This window comes from Zonotrichia albicollis, chromosome 6, assembly GCF_047830755.1.
Source record: "Zonotrichia albicollis isolate bZonAlb1 chromosome 6, bZonAlb1.hap1, whole genome shotgun sequence".
In the NCBI taxonomy this organism is placed as follows: Eukaryota; Metazoa; Chordata; class Aves; order Passeriformes; family Passerellidae; genus Zonotrichia; species Zonotrichia albicollis.
Window position 1 is genome coordinate 30404087 of NC_133824.1, and position 17974 is coordinate 30422060.

A 17974-nucleotide genomic window follows, 5' to 3' on the forward strand; every position below is an offset into this window, starting at 1 on the left:
GCAGAGGCATCTTAGGTAGGCAATGCAGCCAAAGGCAGCACGCACTGTTGCACAGAAATCAACATTAACACTGTACACTCGCTCTGTACTTCAGCTTCACGCAATTTAAAACACAGTAATAAGTTCCAACCTACCTATCTGTCTCTGTGCTGGGACATGGGTTTTCAGAGTCGTCACAGTGGGGGTTGAAGTACTGCTGGTGGAAGATGTAGTTTTAGGAGCTGATGTTGTGGGCCCCTGGACTGGTGGTGTCCCAGAAGCAGGAGTTTTAGCACTGGGTGCTACCTTGGAGATCACAGTACTGAGGGCTGCAATATCAAGTACTGTGGGCTGCAGCCTGCCTGTGATATAAGCTGCTAGCCGATTGGCAGGATGCAATGCCCCCATCTGTCCCAAAAGCAGTTTGGCCTGAGGATACCTTTTATCATTAACCTGAAAAAAGGGGAAAAGGGAAACTTTGTGAAAAGAATGCTAATTCACCACTTCTGGAAAAGTGTTTCATTCTGTGGGACTTCTAAATGTCCTTTTCAAAGAACCATGGCAATTCCGACTTGGAATTCCTAGTTTTCTCACTGCTCAGGAGAACTTCAAACAACTCTTGTTTAATCTTTGTAATATAGATTTTACATGCTGCTCAGACTCACATAAAACCAGAGAGTCCAAGGAACATGTGAAATCACTGAAATTAGGTAAGAATGAAGCTAGCACCTGTTTTTCCTGCCCCATGCTTATGCTGTAGTCCTGAATAAAAAAAGGTTTCCTAATTGAAGGACAATTTTGGATAAAATTCTCAAACTTAATTAAGACCTAGCATCACAAAAGAAAGAATATTGATGACATATACATTGAGACAAAACTTTAAAGAGCTTGTAAAAGCTGCATCAACTTTTTCCTTATCTACACTGTTGTCTGATACTGTAATTAAGGCATGATGAGTTCCCTAATTTAAAATTCCAAGCTGCAGTGGTAACAGGAAAAAACCAGAATATCTTGCTGAATGTCAGGCTTTACGCCTAGTGGACAATGGGAAGTTTTGGTAGTGCTGCATTTTGCTTTCACATTGTTTGATAATACCTACTAAAAGCAAAATGTATTTAAGACACTCCTAAATAAGTAGTTTTTATTGATCAACTTTTATTGAAGGTAAGAAATCTCACCTTTATCTCTCCATTAGCTTCTCTTTCTGAGGGTGTCATATCTGCAAGGTGTCATGAAAACATATTTTACTCTGATTTTCTAATTCATATGATTTTCTTCAAAGTGGCTTTACTATAACCACAAATAGCTATGATGGAAGAAAAGTATCTTCATCCTAATCCCATAGTTCCTACTACTAATTCTTAACATCATGTCAGCAACATAAAACTGCAGGGAAAAGACCCTGTGAATTTAGGATTATAAAGTCTCTTGATGAAAAATATATAGTCTACAAAGAAGATTCAGGCTGTTAGTGAAGATTAACAGTTAGCTGTAGCAAAAAGCAATTTTATAATGTTTACATTTTCATTTTAAAGTTTTGTCACAGTGTATACTTCCCCAGAAAATATTCTTTCTGTGGACTCATAAAATCATTCACTTAGAAGCACTATGTGTCAAATGCACCTTCAGGGGGTTTGACAAAGAATTGAAAAGATCCTGAAAGAGATTCTGCACTTGGGTCAACAAGACCCAAATTGCCAAAAAGACAAGTTAAACCATCAGATTTCAGGATTCTGATAAGATTTCCTGTTACTGAGTAAATCTTGAAAGGATTATGGAGAGGAATGCCACCAGATACCAAGAACTCTTATCTGGATAGGCAAAAGATGTATTAAAGAGTGGTCTCCATGTCAAGGAGTTCTGGGATAGTACTGGATGAAACTGCATCGAATCTCCACAGTAAAGGCAGAGAGACCCACCTGAATCAAGCCCGAGGGGCTCGTATTAGCATTGCATTTGTAGGCAACCAGCTTTCCTGCAGGAGAAACCCCTGCATAAGAAGGCTTGCCTTTGCCCCCATGCAGCTTCTCATTCAGCTTCTCCTCCAGCTTGTCCGTTGGGTCTGGTCGCGTGACCTTTACATTTTCTGAGTTATTGCATGCTGCCACTGTGCTAACAGGAGTCTCCAAGACAGGGATCTCAGGCTTCTCGTCCTTGTCCTGGTAGGACGGCACTGAAATTTTCACTCTGGAGGAGCAGACAGAAGGATGGTTCTCATCCTGGGCCTTGTATTCCGAAGCCAATTCAATAGTGAAGCTACCCACTTTGAGGCACTGTGGTGCGTTACTGTTGATATGCTGTGATAAGATGGTCAAGATCTTATTGTGATCTTCCTCCAAGTTGCAGTCAGAGATAATCTCGATAAGTTTGGTTGGTTCACCTTGAGTGGTGTGATGAACATAGGAGGTGGAGAAAGAGTCCCCCTCACTACGGGAAGAACACCAGCTTTTCTCTGAGAAAGAATTGAAATAGGTTTCTGCAATACTATGGCATTTTAAGCACCTAGATAGTCAAACAATTTCATTCTGCCCATACCTCCACCCTTAGTTCAGCTCAACTGCAGGCCAACAGAAAGTACAGGAACTGTTCAAAGCATCACCTTCCCTTGCAGAGCTCCACAAACAAGCAAAAACTCACTGCAAAACTAATGTAATTATTTCTCACGGCTCAATCCCCGCAGCCATACCACGTCACATTGTATCCCATTGCATCACAAGCTAAACGAAGCCGGGTTGTTTCAATACATGGGTGAATATTCTCCAAATACACCACCATGGTAGAAAGCATCACTGGTTGTTCAAGAGATGGCACTTTTCTCTTTGAGTCAGAAAAGCACCCATGTCCTACAATGGCATAAGGGGGGACATGCCACTAGCAGAACTGTCTTTTGCAGAAGATATGTAAACAGAAGCGTGATCTTTTGTTGTCATTAGAGCAACAATGCTCTTTTTTGCAAAACTAAGGATGTTGATCCCTGTGTCCTGGCCATTTTAATTTCACCTACTAATGCACCACCATTTTCAACTAATTGTATTATTTTTCCATTCCCATCCTTAAATGTAGCATGCGCTGTTGTACAGGAAAAAGATCAGCTCAAAAAGGCAGATATGGTTCATAAGTAGATGACACAATGCCTCTAGTATATGTCTCATTTAAGGTTTGTAACATGATTTGGGCCGCTTCAGACAGAAAGAGAACATGGATGTCTAGCCTATTTCTTCACAAGCTAGAAACTCAAACCCAGTATTACTAACACAGCAAAACTTCAATTTTTCAACTTGAACTAAACAAATTCAACATCAAACAATTCCTTGTCCCAACCAGTTCTATGTGAAGAACATGAGGATCGCATCCTCCCAGTGCTACTTAGATATTTAATTCTTCAGTGACTACAAAGTGATAGTAAGGGAAAAAAGTGGGAGAAAAAAATACCCAGACAAAGCAAAGCCATTCATTTCCATTCCTTTCCAAGTATCTAATCACCTTGAAGACAAGTCTGCAGTTCTATACTTTATTGCTAAACAAGCTACTGGCAGCACTGGTCATTTTACACTTAGAGCAGCAGCAAGCACTGGATATTTAGTCTGCTGTATCTCCTTGTGTCCCTCTCCAGCTGCTAAGAGAACAGGAAGCTGTATCCATGTCATAAGATTTTTATTAACAACTGTAATAACTCCCCCAGCAAACATACTTCTGTTTCACCAGGAGCTACTGTTTTTTAAAGAAATACTACAAAAACATGTAATTACCAAGTGGAATTATACTCCAGATCAGCTCTTACCTCTTGATGCATCTTTGTCTTTGTCTACCTCACAGGTTGCCTTTTCAGGAGACTGAAGCTCTGGTTCATGCTCCTGCTGAAAGAAAGAAATGCAAGAAAATATTCATCCTAGACATCTTACTTACACATTAAAAGTCACAGCACAAAATTAACGAGGTCACCTCAAATGATAGAAATATGCTGTCTTTGACTGTGTTACAGGCTTCATCTTAGCAGAGCTCTATTAACAATGAACATTTAAGCCTTACATAATACTGCACTTGTTGCAGACAGGAATCTCCCCAGACAAGAAACTGTAATGTCACAGTAACAGAGTAAGTTTACCAGCACTGCAAAGTGACTTGGGCTCCATGTTCCACAGCCCCACCACCAACAAAAGCAAATCAAGCCCTCATGTCACGTAGGAGTCTCTGGGGAAAATATTACTTCACCACTTTCAACATTTCTGCCTATTCTATAATGCACACTAGTTACAGTGTGACCTCTTACCTTTACACTACAAATCTGTGAATCACTTTTGTCTTTTTGCTGCTTTTTCTCCTCTCTCTTGGGTTCATAGGCTCGTACCCTCGCACAAGTCATTAAACTTTCAAAGTACATGTAGACAGGATCCTTGTCCTCCTCTCGAATCTAAAAGATAAAAAAAAAAAGGAGACAAAACCCTCTTTTCTCTGTTCCTGATGCACATCAGATTCACAAAACAGCTCTGCTTTCTAAAAAACTTCAAAATAAATGCTTCAATAGTAAGGGTCAAAAGAAAAGTCTAGCATTTAAAGCTAGATCCGCCTTCTCGGTATCATCTCATAGGCACCACCAGCTCCCTGAGATCCAAACCCATTCAGATATTCTTCTAAGTGAAACAACAAATCCTAAGCATCATGCATTGTTTAACATTATCTGGTATACATTAAATAGCTACTGTGGTATGCTTGTTCTTCAGATATAACTACACTCCACTCTGCAGCTGTTTTTCCTCTATTGCTGTTGTTGCTTTTCTCTGATTCTAACGTGAGGGGAGACACAAAGCCAGATTCTTAGAATCTCAGAACACTGGCAGTGAAATCTCAAGAAAGAAAAAAAAAAAAAAAAAAGAAACAAAGCAAACCAAAGAAACCCCTCCAGAACTCCACCGAACACTTTGTGTCTGTATCCCAACATTTTTTGCAAGTAATTCATATTCAGATAGGCTACATTATGTAGCTATTAACTTTAACAAACACGACAGGACTAAATTTTGACAAAAATAGCATATATTACTGTATTTTTAAATGAGGCTATAAGTGAATCATAATCACCTTCCACCATCTCCATACTGCTATAATAAATGCTCAACAGAAGATGAACATAGTAATATTCTATATATAATCAATCCATCCTAGCTTATCAACATACCTATTGGCAATCAGTCCTAAGCTTCCACCTCAAACTTTTCTAAAATTGTCTAGTACAGAGGCTTTTGGCAGCATTTGTTTTAGTTTTCAGTACAAGGAAAAACATGCATTTTTGTTTTTTTCTCTTACCACTGGATTGGGTCTAGGAATGTACATTCTGCTTGGTTTTGTTCCACTGGAAGATCTGTTCTTACTAGGAAGCCAGACCTCTGGGCTGGGCAGTACCATAGATTTAACTGGTTCAATAACAGATGGTGTTGGGACATAAATTGGCTCTGGATCTACTTCACCTTCCACCCTCACCCACAATGGACAATTCCTAACAGGTTGCTCTGGCTCTGAATCACAGATAGCTGAAAAAAAAGAAAAAACAAAAATTACTTACAAATAAAACACCATCTAACACAGCAGTAACAGAATTTTTTGTTTGAGTTTGAGGTCTAGCCATGCAGCAATCACTAATCCAAACTGCCAGAAAATCCTTCTGGATGCTTTTCTTGCGTCAAATTCTAGTCAAAAGTGACTGGGATTTGTCTACAAGGAAAAAAAAATGAAAGTAAAAATGTACACTAATCCTCATTTCTCACTTTTACTGTGATAGAAGATCTGAAAAACTACTGAAAATAAGTGACCTCCACTGATGCTGCTTACTGAAAAATTGCAAAACACAAAAAAAAAAAAAAATCCCAGACCTGTATACTGGAAATATATGGAAGAATTAATTTATTCCAGTAGAACACCAGATAATATTTTGTGTTAGCTATTGCTAAAAACATTGTTGGGAAAAAACTGAAAATGTAAATTCACAGGCAGTTTCTACCAATTTGGTTTTCTGAGCATACCTTAGGCCAGATCTGAAATTACCACAAATAGCTATACTCCCAAGGAAGTCCAGCTACATACAGCAACTGAAAATGCAGCTCTAATGACCTGTTTACAAGGAAAGATAACTGCACTGTAACAGTGAACATTACCAACAATGACAGCAGTAATTAAACCATATCCATCATAGTCTTTTTAAAGACATTTGGAGAGTTGAACAGGAGTTTAAACTACCAAGAAGAAACTCCAACCATTTGATTCAATAAATAACTACACAGTGCCCAAAATGTTGATCACATAAGTAAGAATTAAAAAAAAAAAAGATACTGTTTCCTGTAAGTCAGCTGGATTTAGAAATGGCATCACTACTACATCCTAAGAAAAAATGCCCATGAAGTTTGGTGGTTTGCTGTACGTAATCTCCACCAATACTCACTGTATTCCACCCTTTTTCTCTTCTTCCTATCCTTCTGCTTCATCTCCTCTTCTTCCCCATCGCCCTCTTCTTCCCCATCTTCATCCTCTTGCTGTTGTCCTTGTGTTCCAAACAGCACAAGATTTCCACGCACAGCCTTTTTCATCATTTTCTTATGCTTTGAACCTCCCTTCACCAGCAAGACCCTTCTCTTGAGGCAGGTACAGCCAAACATGCAGTCTGGCCTGCGGCAGTGGGTGGGCTGACGTTTCTCCAGGGCCAGGCTGGCACATATGCAACCCAGTCGGCAGAAATCATTGTTGCAAGGAGGGGCTCGTCGTCTTATTATCTTGTGGATAGGTTTGCTTTTAAGAGATGCCTAAAAAAAGTTTTAAAGAAGCATAAACTTCAAACTTTCCTAAGAGGAATATTTTAGTAAAATGCAATCAAGCATATGCAAAATTGCTATTCAAAGTTCATTTAAAAAAATGCCTCAAGCTCCATTGTTTATGTACAAAAACTTGTCCTCTATACCACAAAAACCCCAAAATCCCCACAGAACAGAGTTGCAATTTGAAGGTTTTTGAGAGGCAACTGGAGACAGCAAAACCATCCTGATAATAAGCAGGACGTGAAAAAAGCAAAAGTTATCATGGGACAACCAGGTTACATGACCAGGATTTTCTTGTGGTTAGCTCAACTGAAAACATCCAAATGAAAATAGCAAGGAAATGCAGTTACTGAATAAGAATTGTTTTAACTCAAATTTCAATGGTGAGAATTTTAAACAGTTCAAATTATTAATAATTTGTATCAACACACTATTACCACAATTAGCTTTTTCCCATACTGCTAATTCAGCACCCCTCAAGTTTCACTGCAAAGACACACCACAAAGGAATCTCATGCTTTATCATGATCCTTAGAAGCTTCAGTCTTATTTTCTGCATCACTATGCAACATCCATAAGTGGACAGATTAAGAAAAGCAACAGCACAGATAAGAAAGAAACTATTACAGATGTACCTGAGCTGTAAGCAGGGTTACCAAAGAGATGTCTGCTCGCTCTTCTGTAATATAGGTCCGTGGTTTCCCATCCCAGAGAGCACAGTCTTCTAAGTCCATTAACTTCACTTGAGATTTAGACAAACCTGGTGGACGAGGTGCTTGATGATGCTGTGGTGCTTGACGCAAACTGATCTGTTTTGGTAATGTATTTTCATCCACAGCTGGCAGCACAAAACTATCTGCTTGGTTACTCAAACTGCTAGCAGGCTTAGCAGACTTCTCCCCGGATGCTGACAAGTTCTGCTTCTGCTTTGGAGGAAAAGGTGAAGGCAAAATAGGTTTGTAAGGTGATTTTGTTTTACTGTTTGTAGATGTCTGTCTGGTTTGAGTCTTTGTTTTCCTAGAGGTAGATGATGGAGGAACAGGCTTCAATGTGTAAGATGTTGATGGAATTACAGTGGACTGCTTCTTTAAAACACTGTCAAGTGTTCGAACATAGCTAGTGCTCTTAGTGGGAAGCTGATATACCACAGGAGAAGTGGGAGTGCCAGAAGAGAATCCCATACTTGTTTCCATCAATTTCCCTTCGTTTTCCAGGTACTCATCCAGCTTGTCACTACAGAACGCTGAGCGATTCTTCAATGAACCTTCTGAACTGCCACCTAAATAAATGGAGAGTACTTTAACTCTGAAGTTAAATTTTGTAATAATCAAACATGGTAGGATACGTAAATACAGCTCTAAAAAATGCACTTTCCAGAAGAACAGTATATAATATAGGCACACCAAATATAATCCATTCTGAAATACAACCAGCAGCCTGCACACTTGTTTTTGTGGAGATCTTACACCTGCATTTGTGGTGGGGTGGCCTGGGCTGGACTCCAGGTGCCTGCCAAGCCAGTCTTTCACTCACCTTCTCAGCAGAATGGGGGAGTTAAAAGTAAACTGCAAAAAATTTCATGGGTCAATATAAAGGAAGTTTAATAAAGCAAAAGCAAAGTTTCTCTCTTCCCTCATTAATCTCTATTCTGACTATGAAACCAGTACTAAAAAATTCTTTAATCGTAGCAATCTCAATATAAAAAAATACATCTCTTACTAAGAAACAAATACCAAACAGCAAGGTCCATGAAAGGTCAGGAAAATGGCCACATGTTGGAAATATGCACATTGATCTCTCTCTTTTTACATTTTTTTACCTTCATTTCTAGAAGCACCATGAAGTTTCCCTCGCCAGCCTTTGATTTTTGTGAAATCATTTGTCTTTCCTGTCCTGGAAACAAAAGAAAATCCAGTATCTGGAAAAGAAGAAAGTTAGCCTCAGTTTATGAACCAAGTTTAATTGCATCAGTGTCTTAGCAAACTCTGCTTCTTCCTTTTCAGGGATAGGTGAACAGTAGCAAAATGAAAATATTTGAAGCAACCTAATTTTTTCTATTTGTTTTTTTTTTTTTTAGTTAACAGAATACTTAAGAGTAGGCCAAATTCCCTGTAGAGTTCTGCTCTATGGCCAAGCATCTGCAATCTCACACATAAGGTGTTTCCTTTATTTTCTGTTTTGGTCTCCTTGGCATTGAGCAAAAGCAGTTGGCTCTGAAAGTCTAATGGGCCAATCAACTAATTAGTGGGCTAAAATGGAAGAGGCAGGTTTTGAGCTTATACTACAGCCTCACACAGCAAGAAAAGTAATTTGATTCTCTCCTCTCAGCTGGGCCAATGGCTTTTCTAACACCTGCAGAAACTTCATTTAATGTTCACTGCTCTGTCAAATTCAGGTGAGTATCGATTAGGGGCATGGCCAGTGAATAACCACAAAAGGCAGTTACATCTCTGTCAAGTTAGCATCAACTGTGGCAGCTAAGATGGAATGTAAAGGTACTAACAGGGATCTGTGTGGCCATTTAACATATTCTTAGGCTACAAATAATTGCATTTGACACTAAACTGACTGAGGTCTTCTGAACTGAATCTTCCTCTCCTGCAGTGTAAACAATCTGAAATTCAATGTCTGCCTCTACCAGCTCCTAAAAGCAGTAGATTAAGAACGACATTAAGTAATCAGAATACTACAGTGGGACAAACACTTAAGTAGAAGATAAGCATATAAGATAAGCTACACTTTGCCCATCCAGTCACTATTGACTACAGTACCTACCAACAGTATGAGAACCACAGTCACAGTATCATTCACAGTATGAGAAATGCACTTGTTTGGATACCAAGCAAATTTAAAAAAGAACAATCAGTCACAACTTTTGTAATAAATAATTATCATGAAGCTATAGGGTAGCCCCCATGTGGCATCTCAAGGCCTTCTTGTGGAAAATTCTGATACTCAACTCTGTGAAAGACAATTTTTTTTTGTTTGCTATGTGAGTAGTATCAGACAAATTGAGATTGCTTAATCTTTTTCTGAGCAATTTGAGAGGTCAGAATAAAATAGACAGATGCTATTACTGGATCACAACCATCACAAAACAGGAACCCTCAAAAATAATCCAACCACAATTACTCAGGACTCCTTGCCCAGTAACCACAAAATGATCTACATAAGTTCTCCTATTTTGTCATTTTAGTATCATTTTCATCTCTTTAGATACCAAGTTGAACTAAATAGCCATTCTCTCCTTCTCATTGATAATAAAGAGGTGGCACTTGAGATTACAGCAAATTCATATTCCACCCACCTGGAGAATTGGGATTGGTACCTGGATAGCTCCACAGAGAGTAATTTGAATAGGAAAGAGGAAGTTGCACACCCAAATATTTCAAATCAATGCTCATTGTTGGGTCCACAGAATTCAACTTCAGTCCCACTACAAGAAATAAGTAACAGCAAATGTCTCAAGGAAGCAAGATGTTACGAAAAAGAAAATCAAGATATTCACTAAAAGATGAACCGTTCAGTGGCCATGGGCTTTTCTGGCATTTCCCCACCATTTTAAGAGACTTGAAAAAAGCATTACTGCCATAATAGTTACTTACATTGGATTTACAGAGGGTATAATTAAAGAAATTTTACACAATGGGAATTTGAGAAAAAAACTGAATTACTTTTCATCATTTTTTGACTGCTACTTAAGTTTTCACACAAATTTATTAACCACTGTGCAAGTGTTGTAAAAAATCTCATAATAAAATTCTCTGTTTTTCTGAATAAATGGGCACCATTTACATCTTTGAAGGCAAGAGTTACTCTCTGAAGCCAACCCAGCTGATATTTCATATCCCTAAGTTACCAAGCCTGCCAGCAGTACTTACACATCCCCTTTTGTACTGAGCTAAACTTGAGCAAGAACATACATCACACATACATCAGCTTCAACCAGCAATAAGAGACAAGAAACCACATTTTAGCTCTGAAGAATGAGTGTGTGTGTGACTGCTATGATATGAGTTTAGGCAGCGATTTCAAGACCCATCTGGTCCTGAAATGGGGGAAAATGGCTATAAAGAAACTACACAATCTGTGTTGTTAAAGGCACTGAATCATTTGTGGCAGCATCAACATGTTCCTTCATTTACAACCCCCAACAGTCGTATTGAAAGATTTAATTGGTAATAAAAGCTATTTTTGTCAATGGCAGAAATAATATAGATACAGAAGTGATGAGAAAAGTAAAAGCTAGGAAAATTGATATTGTACCTTTTCAGGGAATATTGTTATACTGAATTCAAGAAACCATTGACAATAAAATTCAGCTCACAGTTGGGAGCTGAGAACTTCTATTTTGACTTTTAGCTATAGAAACTTTCAAATGTTGCTCCTGTTGCCCACAAGTTTGAAATGAATACATTAAATGTATGCATCTTGAAACTGAGAATGTAGGGCTTGACAAGGCTCAAGAAACAAAGTTATATTTGCACATACAGCAGAAACCTTGTGCTGGTCGGACACATTTATTCTCACAAGTGGAAACACAGTGACCAGATTACTAGCAGCCTGAAAACAACTGACATGAAACAAATCTCAAGCACGGTTATTTAAACAGATACTGTTATCACAGGCAGTCCAGTGAGATGTGATTTTCATATCTACATAGGGAAAACAAGAAGTCAGTCAGTCTCACGTTTTGTATAAAAATATGTCGACTGACAAGGGTCAAGATGCCATTAATTTCTTTTTTTCTATTCAAATAAAATTTAAAGAATATAGAGTTTATTTTTCTTTACTCTCCTTTTTGCCACCTGCAAAAGCAAGCCTATCTTTGTTTTACCCTTAAAATAAAAATAAGAACATCACACATGCAGAAAATCTATTTTTTCAGTTTAGGATCACAAAGTAAAAAACACCCAAGACAAAGCCCAAGAGGATGAGCCCAAAAAGTGCAAAATGGAATGACTGCAGCCAGGAGCAGGCGGCCAGAGGAGAACAAATGGTAACAGTTAAGCATTATGTCAATAAAGACACTGCCATACACAACAGGGGAATAATCACTTTTCAAAATTTCTATCACTTCCAGAGCACTGCTAAATTTCAGTTGCTGTAAGCAAATACTAGCAAAGAAGAGCTATAAGAACTTTCTCATCTTCATCAGCTGCAGCTGATTAACCTGAAATAGGTAACATGACAACAGTGCCTTCAATTTTCAAGAATATAGTCAGGGGTTCAAATCAGCCCAGCTAAAAGAAGCATCCCATAGCACTGCAGTGCTCCAGCAGGAACTTTCCTTTTAACACACTTAAGTTGGATTCCCTTCTTTCTGAAGCATCCTGCAATTCTGGTGTCTCTAAAATCTAGACAGCCTCCATCAGCCTGTTATTAACTTCACAGATCAAGAGCAATTGTAGGGTTCAGGTACAGCTCCAACATTTCATCAGTGAATCTCAAATAGAATCTTAAACTTCTCAACTACACTGTTGAGAATCAAAACAAAGTTAACATCAAAACTGCTATGTCTGTTCCTTCCAGGATCTCAAGTCTGCAAGGCAAGAGATCTGTAATTATTTGGAAGATGAAGGCAATCTGGAGAAAAACTGGCTCCTTGTCCACATGCAGCAGTATGTCCTCAGTCTACAAAGAAGGAAGCAGCTTCTTCCTCCACTTCTTTTTCCCTTTCTCAGTCCCAGCTGTGGGTTCAACTGGGCTCAGCACTTCTTTAAAGGGGTAGGGATGGATAATGTTAATGATAATGCAGTCAAACAACAAGAGTATTCATAGTGTAATTCACTTCACAGTCCAATCAGATTGCATCTATTGTAGCAATGCTCTTGCTGCAAATTGTTTTCCTGGGTCTTCTTTTCCCTCTAAAACTTAGAAGCTGTGGTTTATCTCCATCATTGCTGAACTGCAATTTCACTATTTAACAAGCTCAGCAGATTACCATCCAACATGATGGAAATGATGGTCATTACCACTCAAGAAAATCAACATTCTTCAGATGTCTTTTTCTTAGCCTAATGCTTGACATTTCTTGTCCATTTTGTAGTATCTGTGAACTGCTCAAAGCCCTTCAGAAGGCACCTCAGACTTCAGCTGGAGAAAAAGCATGTGGGTTGTACATGTTCCCAGCTGCAGGATCATCTCATTAGTAAAAGCCCTCATAAGTGCTGTAGCTGCCAATGGTTGTCAACACACTGTAATTTTATACTTTTTTGGGTAAAAGTAACACCTAGGAGGTCCACAATAAAATCCTAAAATGGCTTAGCATTGCCAGTTCTAATCACACACCATGCATAAACCATCCAAGACAGTCTATAATGTTCTTCACCACAGAAGCTCTGTGAGGGCCCAGAACAGCTCACATCAGAGCCAAGATCAGTATTTGGAGACTCAATCCCCACAGTGTTACAGTTATGTGTTTGAAACATTCAGGGCATAACCTCAGGAGTATGAAGTACAATGTTTCCATGTGTATCAATTATTCCATCACCTGCTCTGCTGCCAAGGTTCACGTCATTGGTCTCAGGACTACCATTACTGATGTCTTTCATCATCCTAAGAAGAGAGAACATGAAGTTCCTCTCTGTGGATCCTTGTTTTTTCCTCCATCTACCCCAGAATAACTCTGTATATAAACAGAAGATCACTAACTACAAGTACCTTGCTTGGCCCTTTAACATGGCTAGTGAAGTGGATAAATAGGGACTCATAGAAATAAGGACTAAAATCATAGTAAAAGTAGTCTTGGTTAAGTGTTGCAGGATCTCTAGCTCTTCCACTCACCAAGAAATGCCTACTTTTATGAAGGAGTAAAACCAACTCTAACTGCTTTCAACCAGGTTTAGGTCATTACAAAACAGGCACCATCAAAAGGCTCAGCAACTTCTGCAAGAGGCACAAAACATGCAGACTCCTGCGCTCCTATTGGGAAATTCAGGAGTCACCTTTTGCCACGTCCACATTTTCTAGTTTGCAACAAAAACGTGTGCAGATGAGAATCCAGGTCCCAGTCATATCAGGAATACACAGTGTTGGCACCAGTAGGAAATCGTCAGCAGAGTATGACTAAGTGCAATGACCAATCAGGCTTATCAGTATGTACATGACCACTTACCCTCCTGAAGGCTAGGATGTATTACTTGTTTATGCCTCAAGGTCTTCAGCTCTTCCATCAGCTCCTTTTCTAATACTTGTATTCTTGCTTGACAATCTACTCAAAGAAATAAGAGAACATATAAAAAACATTTGCCATGCAAAAAACCTGACCTAATTATTAATTTTTTCAGCGTGTCTTTACAAATTCCCTTATTGCAGGAAAGAGCCACTCACAAAAAAGGAGAAAAATGTACCTGGATCACTTGTAGTCAACAGGGGAGCCTGAAGATTCTGAGACTCTTCTCCACCAGCTCTATCAACAGTGTTAATGTCAAGAGCTTCCTACATATATGAAGAGCCTTGAGTAAGTTAAGATACCTTGAAACACTTAGATGCAAAGTAGATCACATCAAATATTACCAAAATTATTCAAAACATGAGACCGTTTCATAAACAAGTATGCATTCCTTTATACAGAACTCTGGATCGCTCAACTTTTCCCTAAGCTGCAAGAAGTAACACCATGTTATGAAGAACAGATTTGGAAAGAGGTCACAAAACTCTAAACTCAGTTTAAAAGAAAACACAACTTCAGTTGTAAGCACAAAGGCTTTACAACTGAACAACAAAATTTTGAATTTTACTCCACAACAATGAGGTTTTACCTTTGATGCAAAGGACACGAAAAGAACACCATCAACATCTTCAAGGTCCGGTTTAACATCTGGAAGGATATTCCCAGGCCCCAGAGAAGCGTTCTTGCTGGCTACTACATTTTTCCCTATACCTTTAGGTGGTCGACCAGCCTTGGAAATTTTCAGCTTCCGGGGCCTTCCTCTTTTATTTGTAGCTGATGATAGGGTGCTTTGATTGTTACCAGAGCCTTTGAGGGACATAGCATTCTTCAGTATGCCAGGCCTTTTTCTGCCACAGACCTCTTTGTCTGGAAAATCACAATTTACTGAGCCCCTGAGATTAAAATTAGGTAATTTGGATAGAGCCCACTGGGCCTCTCTGATTGAACAGTACTTCTGTGACACCTTACTCCCAGGAGATTCTTTCTTCATAACTAACTCCTCAGGCCCAGTGACTGTGCCTGAGCAAGAGTCTTTGTGATTTTCAAAACACACGGGCATGGAATCCAGGACCGCACCCAAAGGGGATTTATCCTTCTTGCAAGAGGAAAGCATGGTCTGAGGCAGCTCAGATATCTTCACTGTGCTCTTTGTGACTGTACAAGGCTCCAAATAGACCACAGGCATCTTACCACTATCCAGTTTTAACACTTTTGCTTTGGCAACACCTGAAGGACTGGTTAGCATACGCTTCCTACATGTGAATTCTCCATCAGTTCCATCTGTTTCACGGCGTCTCATTAGGTGTTTTTGTACAATGGGATCGTCATCATCAGTGTTGGAATATTCGTCAGTTTCTTCATCTGTGTCTTCCTGTTTCACAGTTACTCCTTGTGTGCAAATATTTGACTCATAGTCATAGTCATCTACTGGCTCCTCTTTAATAACTACATTAAATTGTCCATTTGGGTCCAATGGAGATGTCACACGGGAATTGCTCTCATAACTGCTAGCAATGGGACTGGGGTGGGAGAGAAGGGACAAAACCAAAATACAACATAAGATTTTTATTTTATCCAATCTCCTTTACCAAAATTGCACCACCTCTCATAATTCTTGGTTATATTGTAAAAAGCCACTAAAATGTTCCCAGATATGTCTGCTAAATAAGCTGTCATTTTCAAGCTTACACTTTTAGAAGCACTCAAGAAGCCCCAAGAAACTGCCATTATTAACAACAATCCAACTTCTTATCTGAAGGCAGCAGCACAACTTCCTTCCTTACTAATATCAGGGTGACATTTGCCCTTTTTCCTCTTTTACTCAACATGAACTCATGCTAAGCTGTCATATTTGAAATGCTCAGAAACAGCCTTAGTTTGCTGTGTATCTCATTAAGACACTAAAGCCATTATGCTTGCAAGTAAAAAGCCAAGTGAGCCCTTAAAGCACCAAAATTTTAGTTAATGCACCCTGAAGCCATATGCAGACAATTGCTAAACTCAACTGTTGTCTGAACACTTACAAAATACTAATATCCTACTGAATTCTGCTGCATTTTCCACTAGGTCTGAATCCTAGTGGAAACAGAACTCAAAATACCATGCATTAGATACTGAAGACTAACAGTCCAGGCAGCTCTCAATGGGCTTCTTTGAGGGCCAGACAGATCAGTCAAAGAACTACAGTCACCATTCTTTAGTGTATCAGAACCTGGCTCCTTGTCATAAGAAAAAAATGCTAATGTATGAAGCCAGAAATTCATATCCAGAATAAAACTCAGGAAAAAAAGGTCAGAATTTATTTACTCAATGTATCACATAGTATTCAAATAATACCTTATTACTTATTATATGATACACTATGTATAATTAAATTAAATTATTATTTTCAACTCTGTGTTATTAAAACATTATTAAAAGTAAAATTATTTGTTAAATGACAACAATTTCAAGAAACATTTAATGCAATTGTAGTACTAATATATTATATAGAGAGTAAATACTGCTTTATTTATACTGGAAGTATATATTTTATCATTAACATTATCCATCCCTATCCCTTTAAAGAGGTGCTGAGCCCAGTTGAACCCACAGCTGGGACTGAGAAAGGGAAAAAGAAGTGGAGGAAGAAGCTGCTTCCTTCTTTGTAGACTGAGGACATACTTCAGGGGGAAGAGCTGGGACACAAAAGAACCACAACACAGAGCTGGGAGTATTCCCTTTATGGAGAAACACTGCAGTATTAAAACAGGAAGCTGGCAGTCAAGTTACAAATGTATATATTTACATATGAAACTCTAAGTGAAGCTACCCAGAAAATTTGGTGCAACTCATAAGGACACTAAGTAACCATTATTAAGCTTAAAGCAAAAACACTACTCCTGAGAGAACAGCAGGCAGCAGGAGACTGGAATACCAGTCCTGTTTTGTCTACTGTTTTCTCTGGACAATGAGCTTCCTATTAAAAATTTCCTAACTTTCATGTAATTAATAATGTGAAATGTAAGATTAAAAAGCCTTTCTGGGTCAGTGAGTTACTGTGAAAGAAAAGAAAAGACAGACTACTCATAAATTATTGGCAGTTGAAAATCCTGCCACAATACTAAACTAAGAGGTTGATTCAGCAAAGTTCAACCACAATTAAAATTAATATTATTAAGACTCATCTGCTCTGCTAATTTAGAATTCTTGAAAATCAAGAGGCAAAAAACCCTAACAAACTTGCAGGCCAGGATTTCTATTTGATATATGGAACTAAAAAGCCCTGCTGTAAAACTGAAACTTCTAGACCCAAATATTGTTTTATTCTGGATAATGTAACCATAAGCCAGGTGGTGACAAGAGTGAGGTATGACCCATGCATGTATATGTATGAGAAGATAAAGCATTTGCACAAAATCCTGTTTTAAAATTCTGATGCAATAACCAACTTTGCAAAGAATAAAAATGTTGCTCTCAAGCACTGAAGCAATTTTATCTGGCCTTAGATTCTGAAGGTACATGCAACCTAAGTGTCACAGAAACTTCTCTTCCTCTAATTATGGGAAGATGAATCAAGGAAGTCTGTTCTCTCAAAATCCTCAATCTAAGATCAGGTAAAAATGTTGAAATTGTGTCTAAACTAGCTCTTTCTTTACCTGGTATGGAACAGTGCATATTTAAATCAACTTTCTTATAGCCCAAGTAATGTATTTGGCACCCTTACAATATAACAAAAGGAGACAGACTGCCTTATTGGCTTTTTCCAGATTAAAAACCACTAAGCTGCTCATTTTTTGAAAAGTACTAAGATACTTTTTTTTTTTTTGGTACATCATTTTAAATTACACTGGGAAGGAGTTGGAAGGGGAATCTGATTTCTTGTGGAATTAATCTGGCAAACTATGGCAGAGGTTTGAAGGATAACCACTTGCCTTTTTCCCCCAAAAGAAAGGCAAGAAAGGAAAAATACTCAAACTATCCAGACTAAACACAAGACAACTAAATTAGAACAACAAGACTAACGGAGCATTAAAAATCC

At 38.5% G+C, this 17974-nt stretch overlaps 1 protein-coding gene across 10 annotated transcripts in view; it reads right to left on the reverse strand.

Annotated features, from left to right (window-relative positions):
* The window catches only part of MGA (MAX dimerization protein MGA), a 59208-nt gene that overhangs the window by 25349 nt on the left and 15885 nt on the right, over nt 1–17974 (reverse strand). For 6 of the 10 annotated variants that reach the window (XM_074543000.1, XM_074542999.1, XM_074543003.1 and 3 more), the window contains 12 exons: nt 14543–15473; nt 14132–14219; nt 13897–13992; nt 10087–10215; nt 8599–8697; nt 7415–8058; nt 6410–6767; nt 5281–5504; nt 4250–4390; nt 3761–3836; nt 1899–2431; nt 135–432 (listed from right to left, as the gene is read on the reverse strand). In XM_074543000.1, the coding sequence (XP_074399101.1) occupies nt 135–432; nt 1899–2431; nt 3761–3836; nt 4250–4390; nt 5281–5504; nt 6410–6767; nt 7415–8058; nt 8599–8697; nt 10087–10215; nt 13897–13992; nt 14132–14219; nt 14543–15473 (3617 nt within the window). The remainder of the gene's footprint in view (nt 1–134; nt 433–1898; nt 2432–3760; nt 3837–4249; nt 4391–5280; nt 5505–6409; nt 6768–7414; nt 8059–8598; nt 8698–10086; nt 10216–13896; nt 13993–14131; nt 14220–14542; nt 15474–17974) is intronic. The other 4 variants (XM_074543002.1, XM_074543001.1, XM_074543006.1 and 1 more) reach the window with 4 other exon arrangements.